The sequence below is a fragment of the Ovis aries genome, chromosome 1 (assembly GCF_016772045.2).
Source record: "Ovis aries strain OAR_USU_Benz2616 breed Rambouillet chromosome 1, ARS-UI_Ramb_v3.0, whole genome shotgun sequence".
Lineage (NCBI taxonomy): Eukaryota > Metazoa > Chordata > Mammalia > Artiodactyla > Bovidae > Ovis > Ovis aries.
This window is the reverse complement of record NC_056054.1, coordinates 111,201,223-111,219,766: the sequence shown is the minus strand read 5'-3', so window position 1 is coordinate 111,219,766 and position 18,544 is coordinate 111,201,223. Positions and strand designations below refer to the sequence as shown.

General features: G+C 46.4%; 1 protein-coding gene and 1 long non-coding RNA gene across 3 annotated transcripts in view; one reads left to right on the top strand and one right to left on the bottom strand.

Moving 5' to 3' along the window:
- Positions 1-18,274, top strand: part of LOC105612162 (uncharacterized) — a 35,907-nt gene extending 17,633 nt beyond the window's left edge. For both annotated transcript variants that reach the window (XR_009600577.1, XR_009600578.1), the window contains one exon: positions 13,502-18,274. This is a non-coding gene — a long non-coding RNA (uncharacterized LOC105612162). The remainder of the gene's footprint in view (positions 1-13,501) is intronic.
- LOC101118398 (sodium/potassium-transporting ATPase subunit alpha-4) overlaps positions 1-18,544 on the bottom strand; it is a 41,373-nt gene that overhangs the window by 2,103 nt on the left and 20,726 nt on the right. The window contains exons 11-20 of the mRNA XM_015092330.4: positions 15,709-15,898; positions 15,396-15,568; positions 9,354-9,490; positions 8,846-8,996; positions 8,391-8,559; positions 6,636-6,790; positions 6,358-6,481; positions 4,986-5,131; positions 1,360-1,490; positions 1,165-1,266 (exon numbers count right to left, since the gene is read on the bottom strand). Of these exons, the coding sequence (XP_014947816.1) occupies positions 1,165-1,266; positions 1,360-1,490; positions 4,986-5,131; positions 6,358-6,481; positions 6,636-6,790; positions 8,391-8,559; positions 8,846-8,996; positions 9,354-9,490; positions 15,396-15,568; positions 15,709-15,898 (1,478 nt within the window). The remainder of the gene's footprint in view (positions 1-1,164; positions 1,267-1,359; positions 1,491-4,985; positions 5,132-6,357; positions 6,482-6,635; positions 6,791-8,390; positions 8,560-8,845; positions 8,997-9,353; positions 9,491-15,395; positions 15,569-15,708; positions 15,899-18,544) is intronic.

Here is an 18,544-nt window from a genome sequence, read left to right as displayed (position 1 = left end):
CATACATACAGTCACGCAGCCATTCAACAGCTGGTACCGTATGTCTACTCTGTGTGCTAGGTCCTGCGGAAATGAAACTGAAGACATGATGGTCTTTGGTCTCAAGAAGCTCAAGTGATTGGAGAAAAGAGAGAAACACACAGAATAAGTAATCACAGTGTTAGGTGATGAGTTCAATGGTCAAGGTTTATATACCGTGTTTGGGAGCATGGTTAATGCCCAACCACACTTACTAGCATTTGTATGTTGACATGATTAGCAACATCAGCTGAGCTACTATTAGCAAAGTGCCCCCCAGGTGCCATGCTCCATGTGTTATATGCATCGCTACATGTAATTCTCGGACAGTCTGCCAGATGTGTGTTATCGAGACTTTGCTGTGAAGCTGAGGCTCAGAGAGGTTACCAACTTGTCCAAGATCATAGGATAATATACAGTACAGTTGAAATTCAAACCTGGAATTATCAGCATCTAAGGGCAGTGCCAGTGTCTTAGTAAACATTAATTTAGCAGCTACACAATGCAAAACATTGTGTAAAACACTGCAAGGAACAGAAAGGTGAGCAAAATGAATAAACACGTAGAAAATCAGTTGGGAGAATACACACTAAATCATTAATAGAGGCTGCCAATTCAGAGTTGGGGGAAGGGGGAGTGAAATGGGAGTTTTGGTTCTTTCTCTACAAAACTGTTAAATGAAAAAATTTCACAAGCATATACTAATATAAAAAATGAAAACATAGGACTTGAACCAAACAAGGTACCAGACAGTAAGAATTTCAGTGTGCCCACTCACATACATACATACATATGAAAACATATTTGCAGAAGTACAGCAAAATTAGCCTTGCATAGATTAGACTATTTTATGATTGCATCAGTTCCGAGCAATACGTGGCCTAGGACAGCTATACCATGCATTATTATAGAAAAGAAACCACTCTGTTAAGCACTGGTGAATCCACTAAATTTGCATGTCTGGTGAGTGCAATCACTCATCCCTAATCCCTCCTCAAATAAGATGCGTTTCTGGGAGCACAGGCGGTCCTCTCTACATCACTGAGTGCCGCCTGCCCCACTCGACTTCCCACTCAACCGCACTTCCTCCCGTATGCTTCCCCTGTGCCCAGAGAAGCCTTGCCTTGCCCCCCTCCCCTTACTCACTTGAGTGGGTACATTCGCAGAGCCACGTCCATGCCTGGAGTGTAGGACAGAAAAGCGGCCAGGATTGTCTCCTCCAGGATCCCAAATATGAGGATCTTGTTTCTGAAAGGAGATGTTTATGGGGTGAGGGAGGTGATCAGGGAGAGATAGGGGGTGCAGTTTGGGGCGGGGCTGGGGCTGGGGGGTGGCGCTCACTTCATGCCCTGCTGGAAGATTGAGTTGCGGCGGGTCTTACATATGAGGAGGTCAGCCCACTGCACGATCACGATGCTGACAAAGAAGGCCGTTTGGCACGTGAACTCCAGCACCTTCCGCTGCTCATAGGTCTGGGGAAGGACGGGCAGAGGGGAGCCATCAGCGTCAGGAGGGATTCAGCTATGCCTCAGAGGCTGCTTCTTTCTTCTGCCTTCTCACAACCACAGCCCTTCTCACATATCTCTGTCATAGCACTTTTCACTTTGTGTTGTGTGTTTATGTTTTCCTTATCTGATTGAGAGCCCCTCAAGGGCAAGCACCTCTTCATTTTTATCTGGGTCCTCCCCCCCCCCCCGCCCCCGTGCTTTGTTCAGTGAGTGGTAGGGAGGATGGCTCATAAATATTTACTAAGTTAATCAGAAGAGTGGTGTAAAAGAAGGTGGACTCAAAAGGAAAGCAGGGTCTGAGGAAACAGGTAAGGAAGGTGGGACTGTAGGGAATCTGCATGCAGAGGGGAAGGGACACCCGAAGAGTGGGCCCAGGTGGGAGGCATTCGCTCGTCCAGTCATTCATTCTTTCATTCACATTTTGCACAGAAGGAAGTTAAGAGTCCAGTGGGGAAGATAAATATGCGACGTCAGCACAGTAGGCTGGTTATAAGAGGGACATCACAGAGGGCTGTGCAAGCACAGGAGAGGTGCATTTAAATTAGACTGGAGAAAAAGCTCATTAAACAAAAACAACAGCAACATGTTTGTGGGACTTCCTTGACTGGTTAAGACTTCACCTTCCAATGCATGGGGGTGTGGGTTCAACCTCTGGTTGGGGAGCTAAGATCCCACATGCCTCACCGCCAAAAAAACCAAAACAAAAAAACAAGAAAAGCAATATTGTAACAAACTCAATAAAGACTTTAAAAAGTGGTCAACATCAAACAAAGTCTTTTTTAAAAATAGCATGTTTATAAATAACTTGTAGCTCGAATGAAAAATTGGAAAATGTGTAGGACCGAACAATAATGAGATACTACAGATAGAACTTCATGGGATGTGGTCAGAGTTGTACTTGGAGGGAAATACAGAGCCCTAAGGGCTTCCCTGGTGGTTCAGTGGTAAAGAATCTGCCTACAGGGCAAGAGACGCAGGGTCAATCCCTGGGTGGGAAGATCCCCTGAAGAAGGAAATGGCACCCTGCTCCAATATTCTTGCCTGGAAATCCCATGGACCGAGGAACCTAGAGGGCTATAGTGCATGGGGTTGCAAATGTTGGACTCGACCTAGATACTAAACTATCACCACCACCATAGAGTCCAAAACAATAGAAAACAAAAGCTGGAAATTGATGAGCCAAGCACTGAACTTGGAATGAGATCAGTCAGCACATTTCTGTGCATCAGATCATGCCACCCCTGCCTCTGCAGCCAGCTACCGAAACCAAACCACTCCCATCATCATGAAAATTTTAGTTTCTGACTCACTGTCATTCTAATGGCGCCTGTCCTCATCTTTGGAGATTTAAATATCCATGTTGATGATCCTTCCCATACCGTGGTCTCACAGTGTCTTCATCTTCTACTCCAATGGTATACTCCCTTCCCCACCTGATTGCTTGCTCCCATGATTAATCTCCAGATGTCTTTTTCAATAGCCACATTTTTTCTGTGATTTCACTCTCAAGCACCTCTTTTCTCTCTGTTCACCATCTTCGTCTTTCAATCTCACCTACTTTAGTATCCTCATTCCAACACTTCTTTGGACTCCTCTTGGGCTTACAATCTATGAACCCGGTATGTTATCTATTTGGCTGTTATCTTTCTCCCTTCCCACCCTGTGCCCCTAACTAGAATATAACCTCCGCAAGAGCAGTCTCTTGGCTATTTTTGTTCACTACCATATCCCAGGGACAAAACAGTCTCCAGTGCATAGAAGATGCTCAACAAATATTTGCTAAATGAATGAACGGTGACCAACTGAATTACTGCCAGAGGTATTAGCAGTATGTAGGGTACCTCCTAGGGAGGAAGCTCTATACTTGATAATCTGAAGATTGCAGCAGTGGAAGAGGCATAGACCTCGCCTTTATGGCATTTGTTTGGCAGGGCAGTTGTTCTCAATCCGTTTTGCAATATCTTAAGACATTGCTGACATAATTTGATGTTAATTCAAATTAATTTTAATTATCATTAGTTGATTGTAAATAAACATATGACAAGCTTCATCTTGGTAGCAGGGAGATGGTTTCAAGGTATAAAACTAACAAGGGGCTTGATCCGAGGATTAAGAAGATGTTGACAAGGTACACAGCAGGGAGGACTCTGGGCATCTTTGGACCTTGCTAGTGGGGATACTGACATCTGTCAGCCTCGAGAGGCTCAGATAGTGGAAATCTGTTGGAGAAGACTCTTGAGAGTCCCTTGGACTGCAAAGAGATCAAACCAGTCCATCCTAAAGGAAATCAGGCCTGAATATTCATTGGAAGGACTGATGCTGAAGCTGAAACTCCAATACTTTGGCCACCTGATGCGAAGAACTGACTCGTTGGTGCTGGAGAGGATTGAAGGCAGGAGGAGAAGGGGACAACGGAGGATGAGATGGTTGGATGGCATCACGAACTCAATGGACATGAGTTTGAGCAACTCTGGGAGTTGGTGATGGACAGGGAGGCCTGGCTTGCTGCAGTCCATGGGATCGCAAAGAGTCGGACATGACTGAGTGACTGAACTGAACTGAACTGTTTGTGCGAGCCAGCGTTCCAACAGTGTTCTTGATTTTAACGTACTTTTGAGAACCCTGCAGTTAGCTTGGTTTGGAGGCATCGTGGTGACATGGGAAAGTGCTGGGCAGGAATCAATCCAGAATTCTAGTCCAGCTCTTGTAGGGATTCACTGTGGGGCTTTGAGCAAGTCGCTAAACATTTCCAGACTCAGATTCCTCATTTGTAGGATGAAGAATAGGCCATCTTGTCCTCCGTGGACTGTATGTGAAGTCTCTGGTCCTATGAGTCTAGCAAAAATTGGTGTCACATCTCCCACTGTCTCAGAAATTGGGATGGAAGTGTTCACAAATACATACTTACTAAAATTCTTAAATACATATTTTTGGATAGGGGGCTTCAGTTTAGACCTCATTTATCTTGGTTGGTAGGAATGACTAATACAGAGAGGCATCCTCTAAGTTTAAACAGTTTAGAATGACAAGGAAGAGAATATACAAAGAAAATAAGTTTTCAGATTTAAAATCCTATTCTTTGAACTCCCATGGAAAAGGAGACTAACAGGAGAAAGAGGATCCAGCACTCATTTCTGGGGCAGTGATGATTCAAACCTGGAAATCAGCCTCCCAAAAGTTGATTGACAAAGAAGATTTCCAGGTCCAAGGAAGCCAGAAAGACCCAGGACGATATGAACAGGCAACAGACAGTCGTAATGAACAGAAATGAAGTCATTGTAAACAAAGAGAAGAATGTTTGCTGATGTGATCCGAGGTTGAGGTCAAATGTTAGAAAGCTCCTGTAGGACTGGAGATGAGGATCATCTCTGTCTGCCTGGTGTCTTCTGCTAAACCCATTTCTGCTGGTTACTTCTTCACTCTTATTGGCCAGCATTTACTACCTTGCCTTTCACTCACCCACTGCTGTCCATAGCTGTCCTCCAGGTCATTGATGTATCGATTTTCCCAGGTGACGCGGATGCCCAACAGATCAGGAGGCTTAAAACCATTCTCAGCCAAGATCACAAAGTAGGTGAAGAATCCTGCCAGAGCCTGGATCATCCCTGTCAGTGATAGTTAGAGGTCAGGGGAACCTCGCTCAGAGGAGGATCTCAAAAGGCAGACCACGGAAGAGGTGGCGCCTGGGACTTGCTTCTATAGCAGGGTTGATGTGTGTCTGAGCTGTAATGTTGAAGATTCATGCCATCAGTGATTTGACCCTGCCATCTCTGTTCACTTGCCTCCAAAGTCTGACACTGGTTTTTAAGCTGTAACCCAGCGTTATATAGCCGTAAAACTGGAAAGGACCTGAGAGGGGGTTCATTCTCTCTCTCTCCACTGAGTGAATGCTGGACTCCTGCCCACTTCCTCTGACACCAGGACACTCATCAAGTCCTCTCTTCCCCTCGCATTTCTCGCATCTGCTCCATGACTCTCTGTTAGTCAAAACCTCCATCCCCACGCCTGGAAACCATAGCCGGCTGATGCTAATGTTTGCCTACTGACCACAGAGCTGTCACTGCAGATACCTGCACAGTGATTCTCACAGCAATTCTGAATTGTCATTTACGTTTCATCAGTGGGAAAACTGAAGCACGAAAAAGATTCAGTCATTATCCAGAGTGGTACAGGTAGTAAGTTGTGATACTGAGATTCAAACATAGATATGGCTCCTAAATCTGTGCCTTTTCTATGTGTTTCCATCTCTAAATACTGATATTGTCTCCTCTGTCCATATCTCTTGCCTTTACCCGCATTGTGCCTGGCTACTCAAGAACGAAGAAGTGTCTTTTGAGACTTGGACCCACTATAAACACTATCTGTGTCCACAGCCTCGTTTCCCACTACTTCTTTATCAGGAATAAGCACTCCACCAACTTGATTTATTCACTCTTCAGCAACCAGGTATCGCCTGGTCCCCGTCTGACCGTCCATTCATTAGCTGAGCCCTATCTTCCGGCCCCAAGTCTAAGTCCTGGCTCCTCCGCAAGGCCTCTCTGTCCGCAAGATTGGTGAGTCCTTCTGCCTCGTATTCCGGTAGTGTGTCCTATCTGTACTCAGTATGTGGCACTCGGAAAACAACCTGCCGTTCTTCCATGTGTGTTTGCGCCTTTCTGACTGGATCCTTAAGTCAAGAGCAGATCAGAGATAGCGGTTTTTTGTGCTAAGGCCTAGCGCAGTTCATAATTAAGAAGATAGCTCCCTGAACTTCCAAACCAAGACTGGCCTCAAGACCCTTCTGGGGCAGCCTCTCCCCACTCCCTTCCACCCCTCATTCCTGCAGCCGCACCAATCTGTCCGTAGGCCATGCCAATGAGACGGTGATTCACCAGCTTATCAGTCTTTGCGTTCCTTGGAGCCCTCTTCATGATGTCACTCTCAGCTGACTCATAAGCCAAGGAGATAGCAGGGACCTGGAGGATGGAGGGTGGAAGCAACAGGGAACACACAGTTCAGAAGGAAACTCAGAGAAGCCACTCAAGCTCTGCCCCTCTGCCTGACATAGATTGTCCCAACTCAGTCCATTTCACAGGAGTTCCACGAGCTGGGTCCCAGCTTGGTCCTTACCATGTCAGTGCCCAGGTCAATGCAGAGGATGGTTATGGTGCCCAGAGGCAGGGGGATGCCGAGGAGGATGAACATCAGGAAGGGGGTGATCTCGGGGATGTTGCTGGTCAGGGTGTAGGCGATGGATTTCTTCAGGTTGTCAAAGATCAGGCGGCCTGGGAAGGATGGTCAACCTTCTGTGAGCAGCACAGAGACATCACACCTCCCACAAACCAGCTCCTGGGCAGAGAGGCCACTACAAAGCAGTGTCACACAGTCCGTGAAAGGGTCTTGGGCAGCCCGAGTTTTGTTTCTAAATTGTGTGACTGTTAGTTAAAGCCATGATTTAAGCATGTCAGATTTGTATACTCTGCGTTCTTGGATTCAACATGGCTACTATCATCTGATCTCTGAAAATCAAGCAGGCTGGGGCCTGGTTAATACTTTGAGATGTCTGAGAATGCCAGTATAAAAGCCCTAAGAAGATTAAGGCTGGATTTGCAGCAACATGGATGGAACTAGAGATTATCATACTAAGTGAAGTAAGTCAGACAAAGACAAATACCATATGACATCACCTACATGTAAAATCTAGAATATGACACGAATGAATTTACAAAGCAGACAGACTCACAGACATGGAAAACCAGACTTAGGATTATCAAAGGGAAGAATTACGTATATGTAGAACTGAGTCACTCCACTATACACCAGAGACTAACACAATGTGGTAAGTCCATTACACTTCAATTAAAAAAAATTAAGGCTGAAATGGAAAGACCCTGGGTGTGGGTTCCAGTTGCTTTTTCTGCCATAACTAACTTGTGATCTTAGGCACCCCTCACCTCTCTGAGCTTCATTCCTTCTGCATTGCAAGATGTCTTGAATCCTTCCCTGACAACCTTTTAAAAGAGTGTCACCCTCCTTCCACTCCCTGCTTTACTTACTTTTTTCCCATTGCACTTGTCTTCTTTTATTATACTGTTCAGTTGATTTTCTATCTATCTTAATTCAACTAGAAATTAAGTTACCTGAGAGCAAGGAGGTGTCTTTTTACTCCCCATTGTTGAATCCCCAGCATCTAGAATAGTGCCTGATACATAGTTGATGCACAAAAGTTTATGGAATTGAGTGGACATACAATACTGAGGATTATACAAGGTCTCAATACTGAGGATCGTTCACGGTTTCAATATAATGTTAATCATTATTATTATGTGGATTGTAATAGGTTTTACTTCATAGCTCCAGACAAAAATCAGGGAGCCCAGGAAGCAGAAATCTGGGCTTCACCAATGGGAATTGTCTCTGTGAAAGAGGGGACTTGATTTGGCTCATTCAGTCAGGCTCCAAATGACCTTGATATGTCAACATCATTCAGACAACAGGTTGCCTCAAAGTCCTCCTGAAATTGTGAAGTACAGAGTAGTCTTATGGATATGGCTACACCCTGAAACCTACAGTAGAATCCTACAGTAGAAACCTACAGCAGATTCAGGTAGGGTCTCCTGACTCTCCATGAGAGAAAAAAACAAACTATGCTGCACTGGAGCTGCCTGGACAATCTGGACTTTCCTCCAATCACATAAAGGTTCCACATAGTGACGGTCTAAGGACCAGCTGAGTCCAATTTGCAAAACTGTGACTTACAGTGATTTTTCCCAGTGTGTACAGGAGGTTGGAAGATGGGCAAAGGAAATGAGAATAATGTGCATCAGCTCTCACCTGAGTCTGAGGGCCAAGTAAGCCCCTACCCTGGGCACCCAGCTTCCTCACCCTCCTCCACACCCGTGACAATGGAAGCAAAGTTGTCATCCAGTAGGATCATGTCGGCGGCCTGCTTAGACACGTCGGAGCCGGCGATGCCCATGGCAATGCCGATGTCCGCCTTCTTCAGCGCTGGAGAGTCGTTCACCCCATCCCCCGTCACCGCCACAATGGCTCCCTGGAGGAAGCACAGAGGGAGTGAAATAACACTGTATCAGGTTCAGGCCCCGTCCCAAAGGTCAGCTTGATTCCATCATCCCTTGTTTCTTGATGTGCCTTCTTGGCCCTTCCTTCTCCTGCACCTCCTGAGACAGCAAAACTGTCAGGGGGCCCCCAAATAGATGCCTGTCTCAGGGGTTCACAATCGGATGCTCTCTGGCTCCTCCTCCAGCCCAGCCCACATGTTGCTCTGCTTGGTTTGGGGCAGGCTGGGTGACTTCCCAAGCCTCCTTGGTCTCCCTTACCAGCCTCTGACATCCCTCTACAATGATGAGCTTCTGCTGGGGCGAGGTCCGAGCGAACACGATCTCAGTGTGTTTTTGGAGGATCTCATCAAGCTGCTCAGAGTTCATATCCTTTAGTTCTGAGCCATGCACCACAATGGCTTGGGCGTCCCTGAGGAAGGGGAATTTCTAAAGTTTAGCTCCAGGTATTGAGAATTCACCAGGCATCCTGGTACCCTCACAGTCATCTTTGCTATAACCTGCATGTTTCTCCTTTCAGCCCCATCCCCTCAACTTGTCCCCAGCCGTGAGACTGGCGCACTGTATCCCTGCCCCCCACCTCCGTCCCTCTTCTCTGCCTTCTTCTTTGGCCCACCTTCATCTGAAAACCTACTGACACAGTCGCTTGGTCATTTTCCTATTATGTTTTACCTACCTACAGAAAGAACCTCAGAAAGCTTTAGTTGGTGGAGCAAGCTAAGGATGGAGGGGGAAAAATGGTATATCTGAGTTCTTTAGGGGGTCTCACCTAGGATTGACCTTGCTGACAGGGATCTTGAGCCGGGCAGCAATGTCCTCTGCTGTCTCAGAGCTCTCTGAGATGATGCCCACACCCTTGGCAATGGCCTTGGCTGTGATGGGATGATCCCCTGTTACCATAATCACCTGGGTTGGGAGGGGAGGGAAAGAGAGCAGAGTCATCTTCAGAGAGGTCCCCAGTCCTTCACCTCTCTCTCCAAGAGCTAACAGACCACTACTGTTATTCCACAGGGGTTTAAGTAGCTCATTCCCGAGAACTTGGGCTGTCAGTCAAAAATCTTGCTATGCTAGCTTCAACCCTTGGGAGGGGGTCAAAGCCATCAGACCATAAAACATAGGACAAATTGGACTCTGCTGCTGCTGCTGCTGCTAAGTCGCTTCAGTCGTGTCCGACTCTGTGCGACCCCATAGATGGCAGCCCACCAGGCTCCCCCATCCTGGAATTCTCCAGGCAAGAACACGAGTGGGTTGCCATTTCCTTCTCCAGTGCATGAAAGTGAAAAGTGAAAGGGAAGTCGCTAAGTTGTGTCCAACTCTTTGAGACCCCATGGACTGCAGCCTACCAGGCTCCTCCATCCATGGGATTTTCCAGGCAAGAGTACTGGAGTTGGGGTGCCATTGCCTTCTCCGGTTGCCCATGAATAAATCAGGGATTTGAGTGTATTTACTATATTCAGATGGAGAAGGAAATGGAAACCCACTCTTGTATTCCTGCCTGAAAAAGCCAGTGGACAGAGGAGCCTGGCAGGCTACAGTCCACGGGGTTGCAAAGAGCCTGATGTGATTCAGCACGCACAAGCACACTATATTCAGAATTTCATGTATCGCTCCAGAAGCTATTCTGCCTCTTTTTTAAAAAAATATTTTATCTTAATTGGAGGATAAGTGCTTTACAATGTTTTGTTGGTTTCTGCCATACAACAACCCAAATCAGCCATAAGTGTATATATACTCCCTCCCTCTTGAACCTCCATCCCACCTCCCACCCCATCCCCCTCCTCCAGGTTGTCACCAAGCATCAGGTTGAGCTTCCTGTGTTATACAGCAGCTTCCCACTAGTTTTATATATGGTAATGTAGCTGCTTCAATGCTACTCTCTCAATTCGCCCCACCCTTTCCTTCCCCTGTTGTTTCTCTAAGTCTCTTCTCTGTGTCTGCATCTTTATTCTTGTTCTGCAAACAGGTTCATCAGTATCATTTTTCTAGGTTCCAAATATATGTGTTAATATACAATATTTTTCTCTTCCTGACATACTTCCCTCGGTATTACAGACTCTAGATTCATCCACCTCACTGCTGCTGCTGCTGCTAAGTCGCTTCAGTCGTGTCCGACTCTGTACAACCTCAGAGACGGCAGCCCACCAGGCTCCCCTGTCCCTGGGATTCTCCAGGCAAGAACACTGGAGTGGGTTGCCACCTCACTAGCACTGACTTAAATTTGCTCCTTTTAACGAGTGAGTAATATTCCATTGTATGTATGGACCACAACTTCTTTATCCATTCATTTGCTGATGGACATCTCTGTTGCCTCTATGTCCTGCCTGTTGTAAATGGTGCCACAACGAACATTGGCATACCTGTGTCTTTTTGAATTATGGTTTTCTCAGGGTATATGCCTAGTAGTAGGATTGCTGGGTCATGTGGTAGTTTTATTCCTAGTTTTTAAAGGAATCTCCATACTATTCTCCATAGTGCTATACTTCCTTTTTAAGCTCAAAGACAGAAGCACCTACCATTAGAACAATTGCAGAAAAGGGACGTCTGGAAGAATCCATCTCCCTAGCAAAATTTCATTCCAGCCCAGTGCATTCTGATCCTCACTCTACCCCTCTTCTTCCCACTGCCTCCTTGTGTCCCTGGGTTCTGGCCCTTTTCCAGGTACCTGGGCCCAGCCCTAGTCCTATCCCTTTCCTTCCCAAAGATCAGGTGCCCATGTGTGTGGTCTTCTAGCCTTCTGTTCTCCTAACCCTCCTCACATTGTCTGTGCATGATGGCTTGTCTGTCTCTCTCCTCTGCTGGACTGAGAGTGTGGGGCCATGCCTATGATTCATGTTAAGTTTCCAGCCTAGCATAATTTCTAGCGCAGAGTAATCCATCAACAAGCAATTATAGAATGAAGGAAGGATCGCTTCCTGGGAACCGCTGCCCATGGTTCCCAAGTGCCCTCTAAGCACATAATTCTCAGGCTTTGGTGGGAGGGAGAAGGCAACTATCTGACTGTGGCTGAACTAAGAACAGAGGTCCTGGAAAGGTCAGTCTATTCACTCCCAGAGCGTGGAAATAAGCCTTGAAGGGGTTTTCCCATGAGCCGTCCTCATTCCATACTGGCACTGCTGGCTTGCTGGATGCAGTGCTAACTAAGCTGGGATTACCAGGGACTCAGGCAAGGTGCGCTATGAGCAGTTCCCCCCTCATTGCTTTCCAATGCCCTGGCTCGGTTGTGGGGCACTGGGGCCTCACAAAGCTCGTCCTGTGGGGTGCAGGGAGGATGTAGGAGGAACCCACAACCAAAAATTCCAGGTGTGGTTCAGACTGAGCCCTCAGTGATGGGTTTTTAGGCTTACCGTACCCTGAACATTTCCCAGTAGCTCATTAATAATGACGTGTAGGACAGTTGTCGTACCTAGGCTTGCCTCACCAGAACTACTGTTCTACAGCAGTTTCTGGAAGTACCACCTCTCTGCCAGCCCGGAGAAATAAAAACAAAGTCAGTCACCCCAAGAGTGAGTTCCTAGGAGACAATTTCACAGAACATTGAGATGCATTCACATAATCGAAGAGAATGGCTCCCTTCAAAATAAAAGGCATCTAGTAGTTTCTGGAATTCGTCAAGCACTAAAGGAATTTCATGTCTCACTTCTTGATGCTGTCTGTACCTCTGGTGTTCCCACGTACTCTTGCAAGCTGCCTTCCTTGTTCCCTTGGGCCCTCTTCCCCCAGATCAGACCCATTGAGAGAGAGCTTCCAGCGCTGGTGACCTTAACTTCAGGTGCTTGCTGCTCAGCTGCAGTTCTTAGAGAAGGCTGAATTCATAGCCAGCGCCAAGTGGCCTCATACTGTTAAGGGCCTCAGGTAGTGGCAAATACGATGGGATAATTTTTTTTTTTTTTTAATGATTTGGTATTCTTCATTAAAAAAAAAAAAAACCTTTTCATTTTATATTGGAGTAGAGCCAATTGGCTTCCCAGGTAGCTCAGTGGTAAAGAACCTGCCTGCCAATGCAGGAGACATAAGAGACATGGGTTCGATCCCTGTGTCAGGAAAATCTCCTGGAGAAGGACATGGTAACCCACTCCAATATTCTTGCCTGGAGAATTCCATAAACAAAGGATCCTGGCAGGCCACAGGCCATGGGCTTGCAAAAGAGTTGGACAGGACTGAGAGATAACAACAACATAGCCAATTAATAATGTTGTGACAGTTTCAGATGGACAGCAAAGAGACTCAGCCATATATATACATGTATCCCTTCCTGCTGACTCCCCTTCCATAATGGGATAATTTTATTTCAGGTTTTGTTTTTTTTTTTTTGGCCATGCCACACACAGCATGTGGGATCTTAGTTCCCCAAGGAATCAAACCCACACCCCCTGCATGGGAAGTGTGGAATCTTAACTACTGGACCATCAAGGAAGTCCCTTATTTTAGTTTTTTAAAAATCATTCATTCCTAAGGCCTGAACACATGACTATCTGAGAAACACCAGTCCCACCATCAACTGTAAAAAAATTTTGCTGCCACGCAGCTGTTATCCAGCCTCTTTCAACAGCTTCATCACATCCATCAGCTCTGCGTCAACACCACTTTGGAGTTAACCTTGGAAGGTTCTCACCGCTGGGACAACACTCTATATTGTATGCTTAGTCGTGTCCCACCCCCTGTGACCCCTGGACTGTAGCCCGTCAGGCTCCTCTGTCTATGGGATTTTCCAGGCAAGAATACTGGATTGGGTTGCACTTTCCTTCTCTCGAGGAGCTTCTCGACCCAGGGGTCAAACCTGAGTCTCCTGTGTCTCCTCCACTGGCAGTCAGGTCCTTTACCAGCGAGTCGCCTGGGAAACCCAACCCCCTGTTTAGCCACTACACTTCATCCTCCTTGAAGGATGGCCTCCTGTGTACATCTTATACTCCCCTATAGGGAGAAAAGGGAGTGATGCAGAATTCCTCACCAAGCCAGCCAAGCTTCTGTCAGCTTCATGTCCAGAAGAGGTAAGAAATTAAAGTGTACACCTGTGCCCAGAACAAGAACGGGCCCAGGAAGCACCAGCCTTTGTGCTTCAGGTGCCAGCTTCAGACCCGCCTGAATCCTCTGCGGACTGTTACCTGAGGATTGCTCAGCCTCGTGGGCCATGAGCGGGCCCTGCGCCGGCAGGCACCCTGACTCAGGTCACTTCTTGTCTCCGGGGTGGGCCTCCCCACCTATGGACACTATTATAGTTCTGCTTCTTGCTAGAGATCCATAAACTCCCTGATGAAGTAAACTTTCGACCACCTGCATAAGATCTATACTTCTCATCCCAGCAGCCCACCTGGAGGCTGAGAAAATGCAATGAACCCCTTCTCCGTTTAGCTACCATAGCATGATGCTGTAGCTCTGTGGAGGACTATCAAGACGTATGGTTACCCTGGCCAGATGTGTTATAATCAAGACCTGTTCCACCCCAAAGCATCCTGTAGCAATCAGGGAATTCACTCAGAGTAGTTTCCACTATCTATTCCTCGGTTCCCACTGTAGTGACCAATCACTGTACTTAGCGTGACCCAGACTGCTCAGAGACGAACTGCCAATGGTTAAAGGTCACGGGGAAGTCAACTCTGACACAGAGCATCCAGTTCTCCTTAAATACTTCCAGCCCCACCCCAACTCCAACCTGCTCTCCTAAATATTCCAGAATATCAGTGTGAGCAGAGAGGTGACAATACCTAATCTATAAAGATGCGTAGAAGTCTTAGAATTTGACCTTGGAGGGAGTTCCCTGGTGGCCTAGTGGTTAGGATTTGGTACTTTCACTGCAGTGCCCTGGGTTTGATCCCTGGTCGGGGAACCATCCCGCATACCAGCCAAAATACAAAACCAAGCAAACAAGCAGCAACAAGTGGTAGAATTTGACCTGGGAAAGTGGAATACAGATCATCTCAGAATCAGAAGAATTTTGCTGCTGCTATTCCATGAAGTCCAAAGTCCTCTTCTGACTGAAGGGACGTTCCCATCTCTGGGTTTGCTCTCCACTGGGTTTGCTCTTGGACCACTTCATTTTAAGCTTCTAGCTTTTGCTCCTGGACATATACCTGTTACGGCAGCTGCTCTGTTACGGCAGCTGCTCACCCTGAGTCAGATCCATCGAGGGCCCCAGCTCTGTCTCCCATTCTCACAAGTGTCTGCTCCAGGACCCCAGCCCACCTGGCTTCACCCTTTTGACAATCCACTCAGCAGTACATTTTTATGACATCTTCTAGCACTTTGCTATTTCCAGTGTGGCTTGCAACCAGCAGCAATGGCATCACCTAGGAGCTTGTCAAAAATACAGCATTTTGGGGTCTTCTGGACTTACGAAACAAAAAAAAAATAGATTTGCATTCCAATAAAAGCCCCAGGCTATTCAATGCACATCAGTTTGAGAAGCACTCTCCTAGGGCTTAGGTTCTCAAACCTGTCTGCACACTGGAATCTCTAGGAATCTTTTGAAAAATACGGATACCTGGCTCCCAATCAGAAACTTGAAGGGGTCTGGAGTGTGGCCAAGGCATCAGAGTTTTAAAGCTCCCCTGGAGATCCTGTTTTATTTTACTTTTTAATTTTATTGAAGTATAGTTGATTTACAATGTTATGTTCATCCTCTGGTGATTCTAATTTAAGACAGGATTCTATCTACAGAAGGCACACTATAAAGTTCTCTCTTAAGACTAAAACTTATAAGCTCAAGGAAGCAGAAATCAGCTCAATTAAATGAAGAACCTACTCTGTCCAAGATTTCCTATGGTTGATCCAGGTTAGGATAGGTGAGGGGTGTCTGGATTGCTCCGGCACTTACCTTAATCCCAGCACTCCGGCACTTGCCCACAGCATCAGGCACAGCAGCTCGGGGAGGGTCAATCATGGAGATGAGCCCCACGAAACAAAGGTTATTTATGGGAAAGTTGATTTCACTGGTGTTAAACTTGAATCCCTTGGAGTAAGTGTTAGGCAGATTCAAGAAGCAGAACCCTGGAGAGGGACAGAAGAGGGGACCAGTAGTCATTCTGCTGTGTCTCTACCCACTTGCCCCAACCTCCTAGATTCTTCACCCCACAAATAATGACAGTTTTGACATCACTCTGCAGAGGCTTCTCCCACAGCCGCCTCACCTAGCACACGTTCCCCCAGACCTCCCAGATCCAAGTAGGCGTTTTGGAAGGCGTCCTTCATTTCATCATCTATGGGGTACTCCTGCCCTTTCAGAAGGTAAGTAGAGCAAAACTCTAAGATCCTCTCGGGCGCCCCCTTCATCAGCAGGATGTGGGCCTGGGAGCTGTCTTCCCGCAGGTGGATGGACACCTAGGGAGAGGAGAGGAAGCTTCGATGGGAGGAGAGCACGAGGGTTGGGTCAGAGAAGCAAAGTTAAGCTGTGTCATACCTCCATTTCCTTTGTTCCCTGACCCAACACAGCCCTCCTCCCTGCAGTCATATCTGCTCTTTGGTCGAGCGCTTTCCTCCTTTGTAGGACCCCACAGCCTGGTATTATTTGCACACAAATCTCCGTTATCTTCTTAGCCATACTTGGAGCTAAGGGCAGCCAGGCACTCTGTTTCCCTGGCTTCCTCTCTGCCTGAGTGGCTAGTGAGCAGAGACAGCAGAGTGAACAGGAAAGAAAGCTTAGAGCCGAACACCTATGTTCTAGGACCAACAGGAAGGCTTTCTTAGCTTTCTGGCCTCAGGTCTGTCTATAACCTCTGCAAACCTTAGCTCCTTTGAGAAAATGTGAAAGATCTGCGATGCCCACTTCATTTGGCTTTTATAAAAGAGAGAGAGTATTAATGAAGAATATATTGAAAAACATTGACAGTTCTTTACCATGATTGGTTGAGCCTGAAGGATGGGATTAGGATGAATAATAATAGTAGCATTTATTGAGCACTTACTATGTGCCAGGCATTGTTCCAAGTGCTTTACGTAAATCGTCATTTTAACCCTCCAGTCACTACCCTGTGAGGTAGGCACTATAAAGTTGTTTTATAGATGACAAAACTAAGCTTAAGCTGTGTCCAGAATCACATAGCTAGAAGGTAGAAGCAATCAAGGGAAGAATCCAAATAGACTGACTTTAGAACATGCTCTCTTAACCAGCCTATGTTCTAAATTCTTTGTTAACTCTGTCATCGCGTATTTGGTGACTGTCTACTTAATATTTATGATTGTTGCTTCATCTTTATTAATACTGTCTTTATTTTTTTCCTAAAAGAGTAAGGGTATCTATTCACTTTGAGTTACCAAACTCTTCAAGCATTCTGATTTGTTTGCTGCTTAAAGCTCAACATTCAGAAAACGAAGATCATGGCATCCGGTCCCATCACTTCATGGGAAATAGATGGGGAAACAGGGGAAACAGTGTCAGACTTTATTTTGGGGGGCTCCAAAATCACTGCAGATGGTGATTGCAGCCATGAAATTAAAAGATGCTTACTCCTTGGAAGAAAAGTTATGACCAACCTAGATAGCATATTCAAAAGCAGAGACATTACTTTGCCAACTAAGGTCTGTCTAGTCAAGGCTATGGTTTTTCCTGTGGTCATGCATGGGTGTGAGAGCTGGACTGTGAAGAAGGCTGAGCGCTGAAGAATTGATGCGTTTGAACTGGGGTGTTGGAGAAGACTCTTGAGAGTCCCTTGGACTGCAAGGAGATCCAACCAGTCCATTCTGAAGGAGATCAGCCCTGGGATTTCTTTTGGAAGGAATGATGCTAAAGCTGAAACTCCAGTACTTTGGCCACCTCATGCGAAGTGTTGACTCACTGGAAAAGACTTTGTTGCTGGGAGGGATTGGGGGCAGGAGGAGAAGGGGACGACAGAGGATGAGATGGCTGGATGGCATCACGGACTCGATGGACGTGAATCTGAGTGAACTCCGGGAATTGGTGATGGACAGAGAGGCCTGGCGTGCTGCAATTCATGGGGTCATGGGGTCACAAAGACTCTGACACGACTGAGCGACCGAACTGAACTGAACTGAAGTCGCTTCAGTCGTGTCCAACTCTGTGCGACCCCATAGACGGCAGCCTGTCCCTGGGATTCTCCAGGCAATCACACTGGAGTGAGTTGACATTTCTTTCTCCAATGCATGAAAGGGAAAAGTGAAAGTGAAGTCGCTCAGTCGTGTCTGACTCTCAGCGACCCCATGGACTGCAGCCTACCAGGCTCCTCTGTCAATGGGATTTTCCAGGCAAGAGTACTGGAGTGGGTTGCCATTACCTTCTCCGAAACAATATGGTGATTTCCTTAAAAACTAGGAATAAACCTACCATGTGACCCAACAACCCCACTACTGGGCATGTATCCTGAGAAACCATTCTAAAAGACACATGTACCACAGTGTTCACTGAAGCACTGTTCACAACAGTCAGGAGGTGGAAGCAACCTAGATGTCCCTCGACAGATGAATGGATAAAGAAGCTGTGTACATACCTACAATGGAATATTACTCAGCCATAAGAAGGAGTGAATCTGAGTCAGACCTAGTGAGGTGTGGTGGCTTCGAATATTTTTATGTTCACTTTTGGGAATGATAAACTATTTTCTACATGTTGCCAGTAAAATTTGTATAATCGCACCTTTGGTAATTTTATTTATATGTTGAATGTACTATTATTTTGTGTTTATGATTTTTTTTTTTTTTTTTACCAATAAACAGAACACATCTCCAAATCGAAAAAAAAAAGAATATATTGAAACCTGTGAAGTACAACGGTTAGCCATTCTAGCCCCCTGGCCAATCTCCTGGAAACATGACGAGTCCCCTGAGAGGGGACTGGGGGTCCCTGTGGCTCAGTAGTGGAGCAGAGGGCATAGTCATAAAAGGAGCCTGAAGGACAGAGATCAGTTTCACTTTTCGTTTCCCTGTGATCTGATCTGAGCAAAGGAGCTATTTCTGATGTTCCTCTAATGATCGACAGGAAATTCCTGCTACGTAACCTGTCGGGTAACAAAA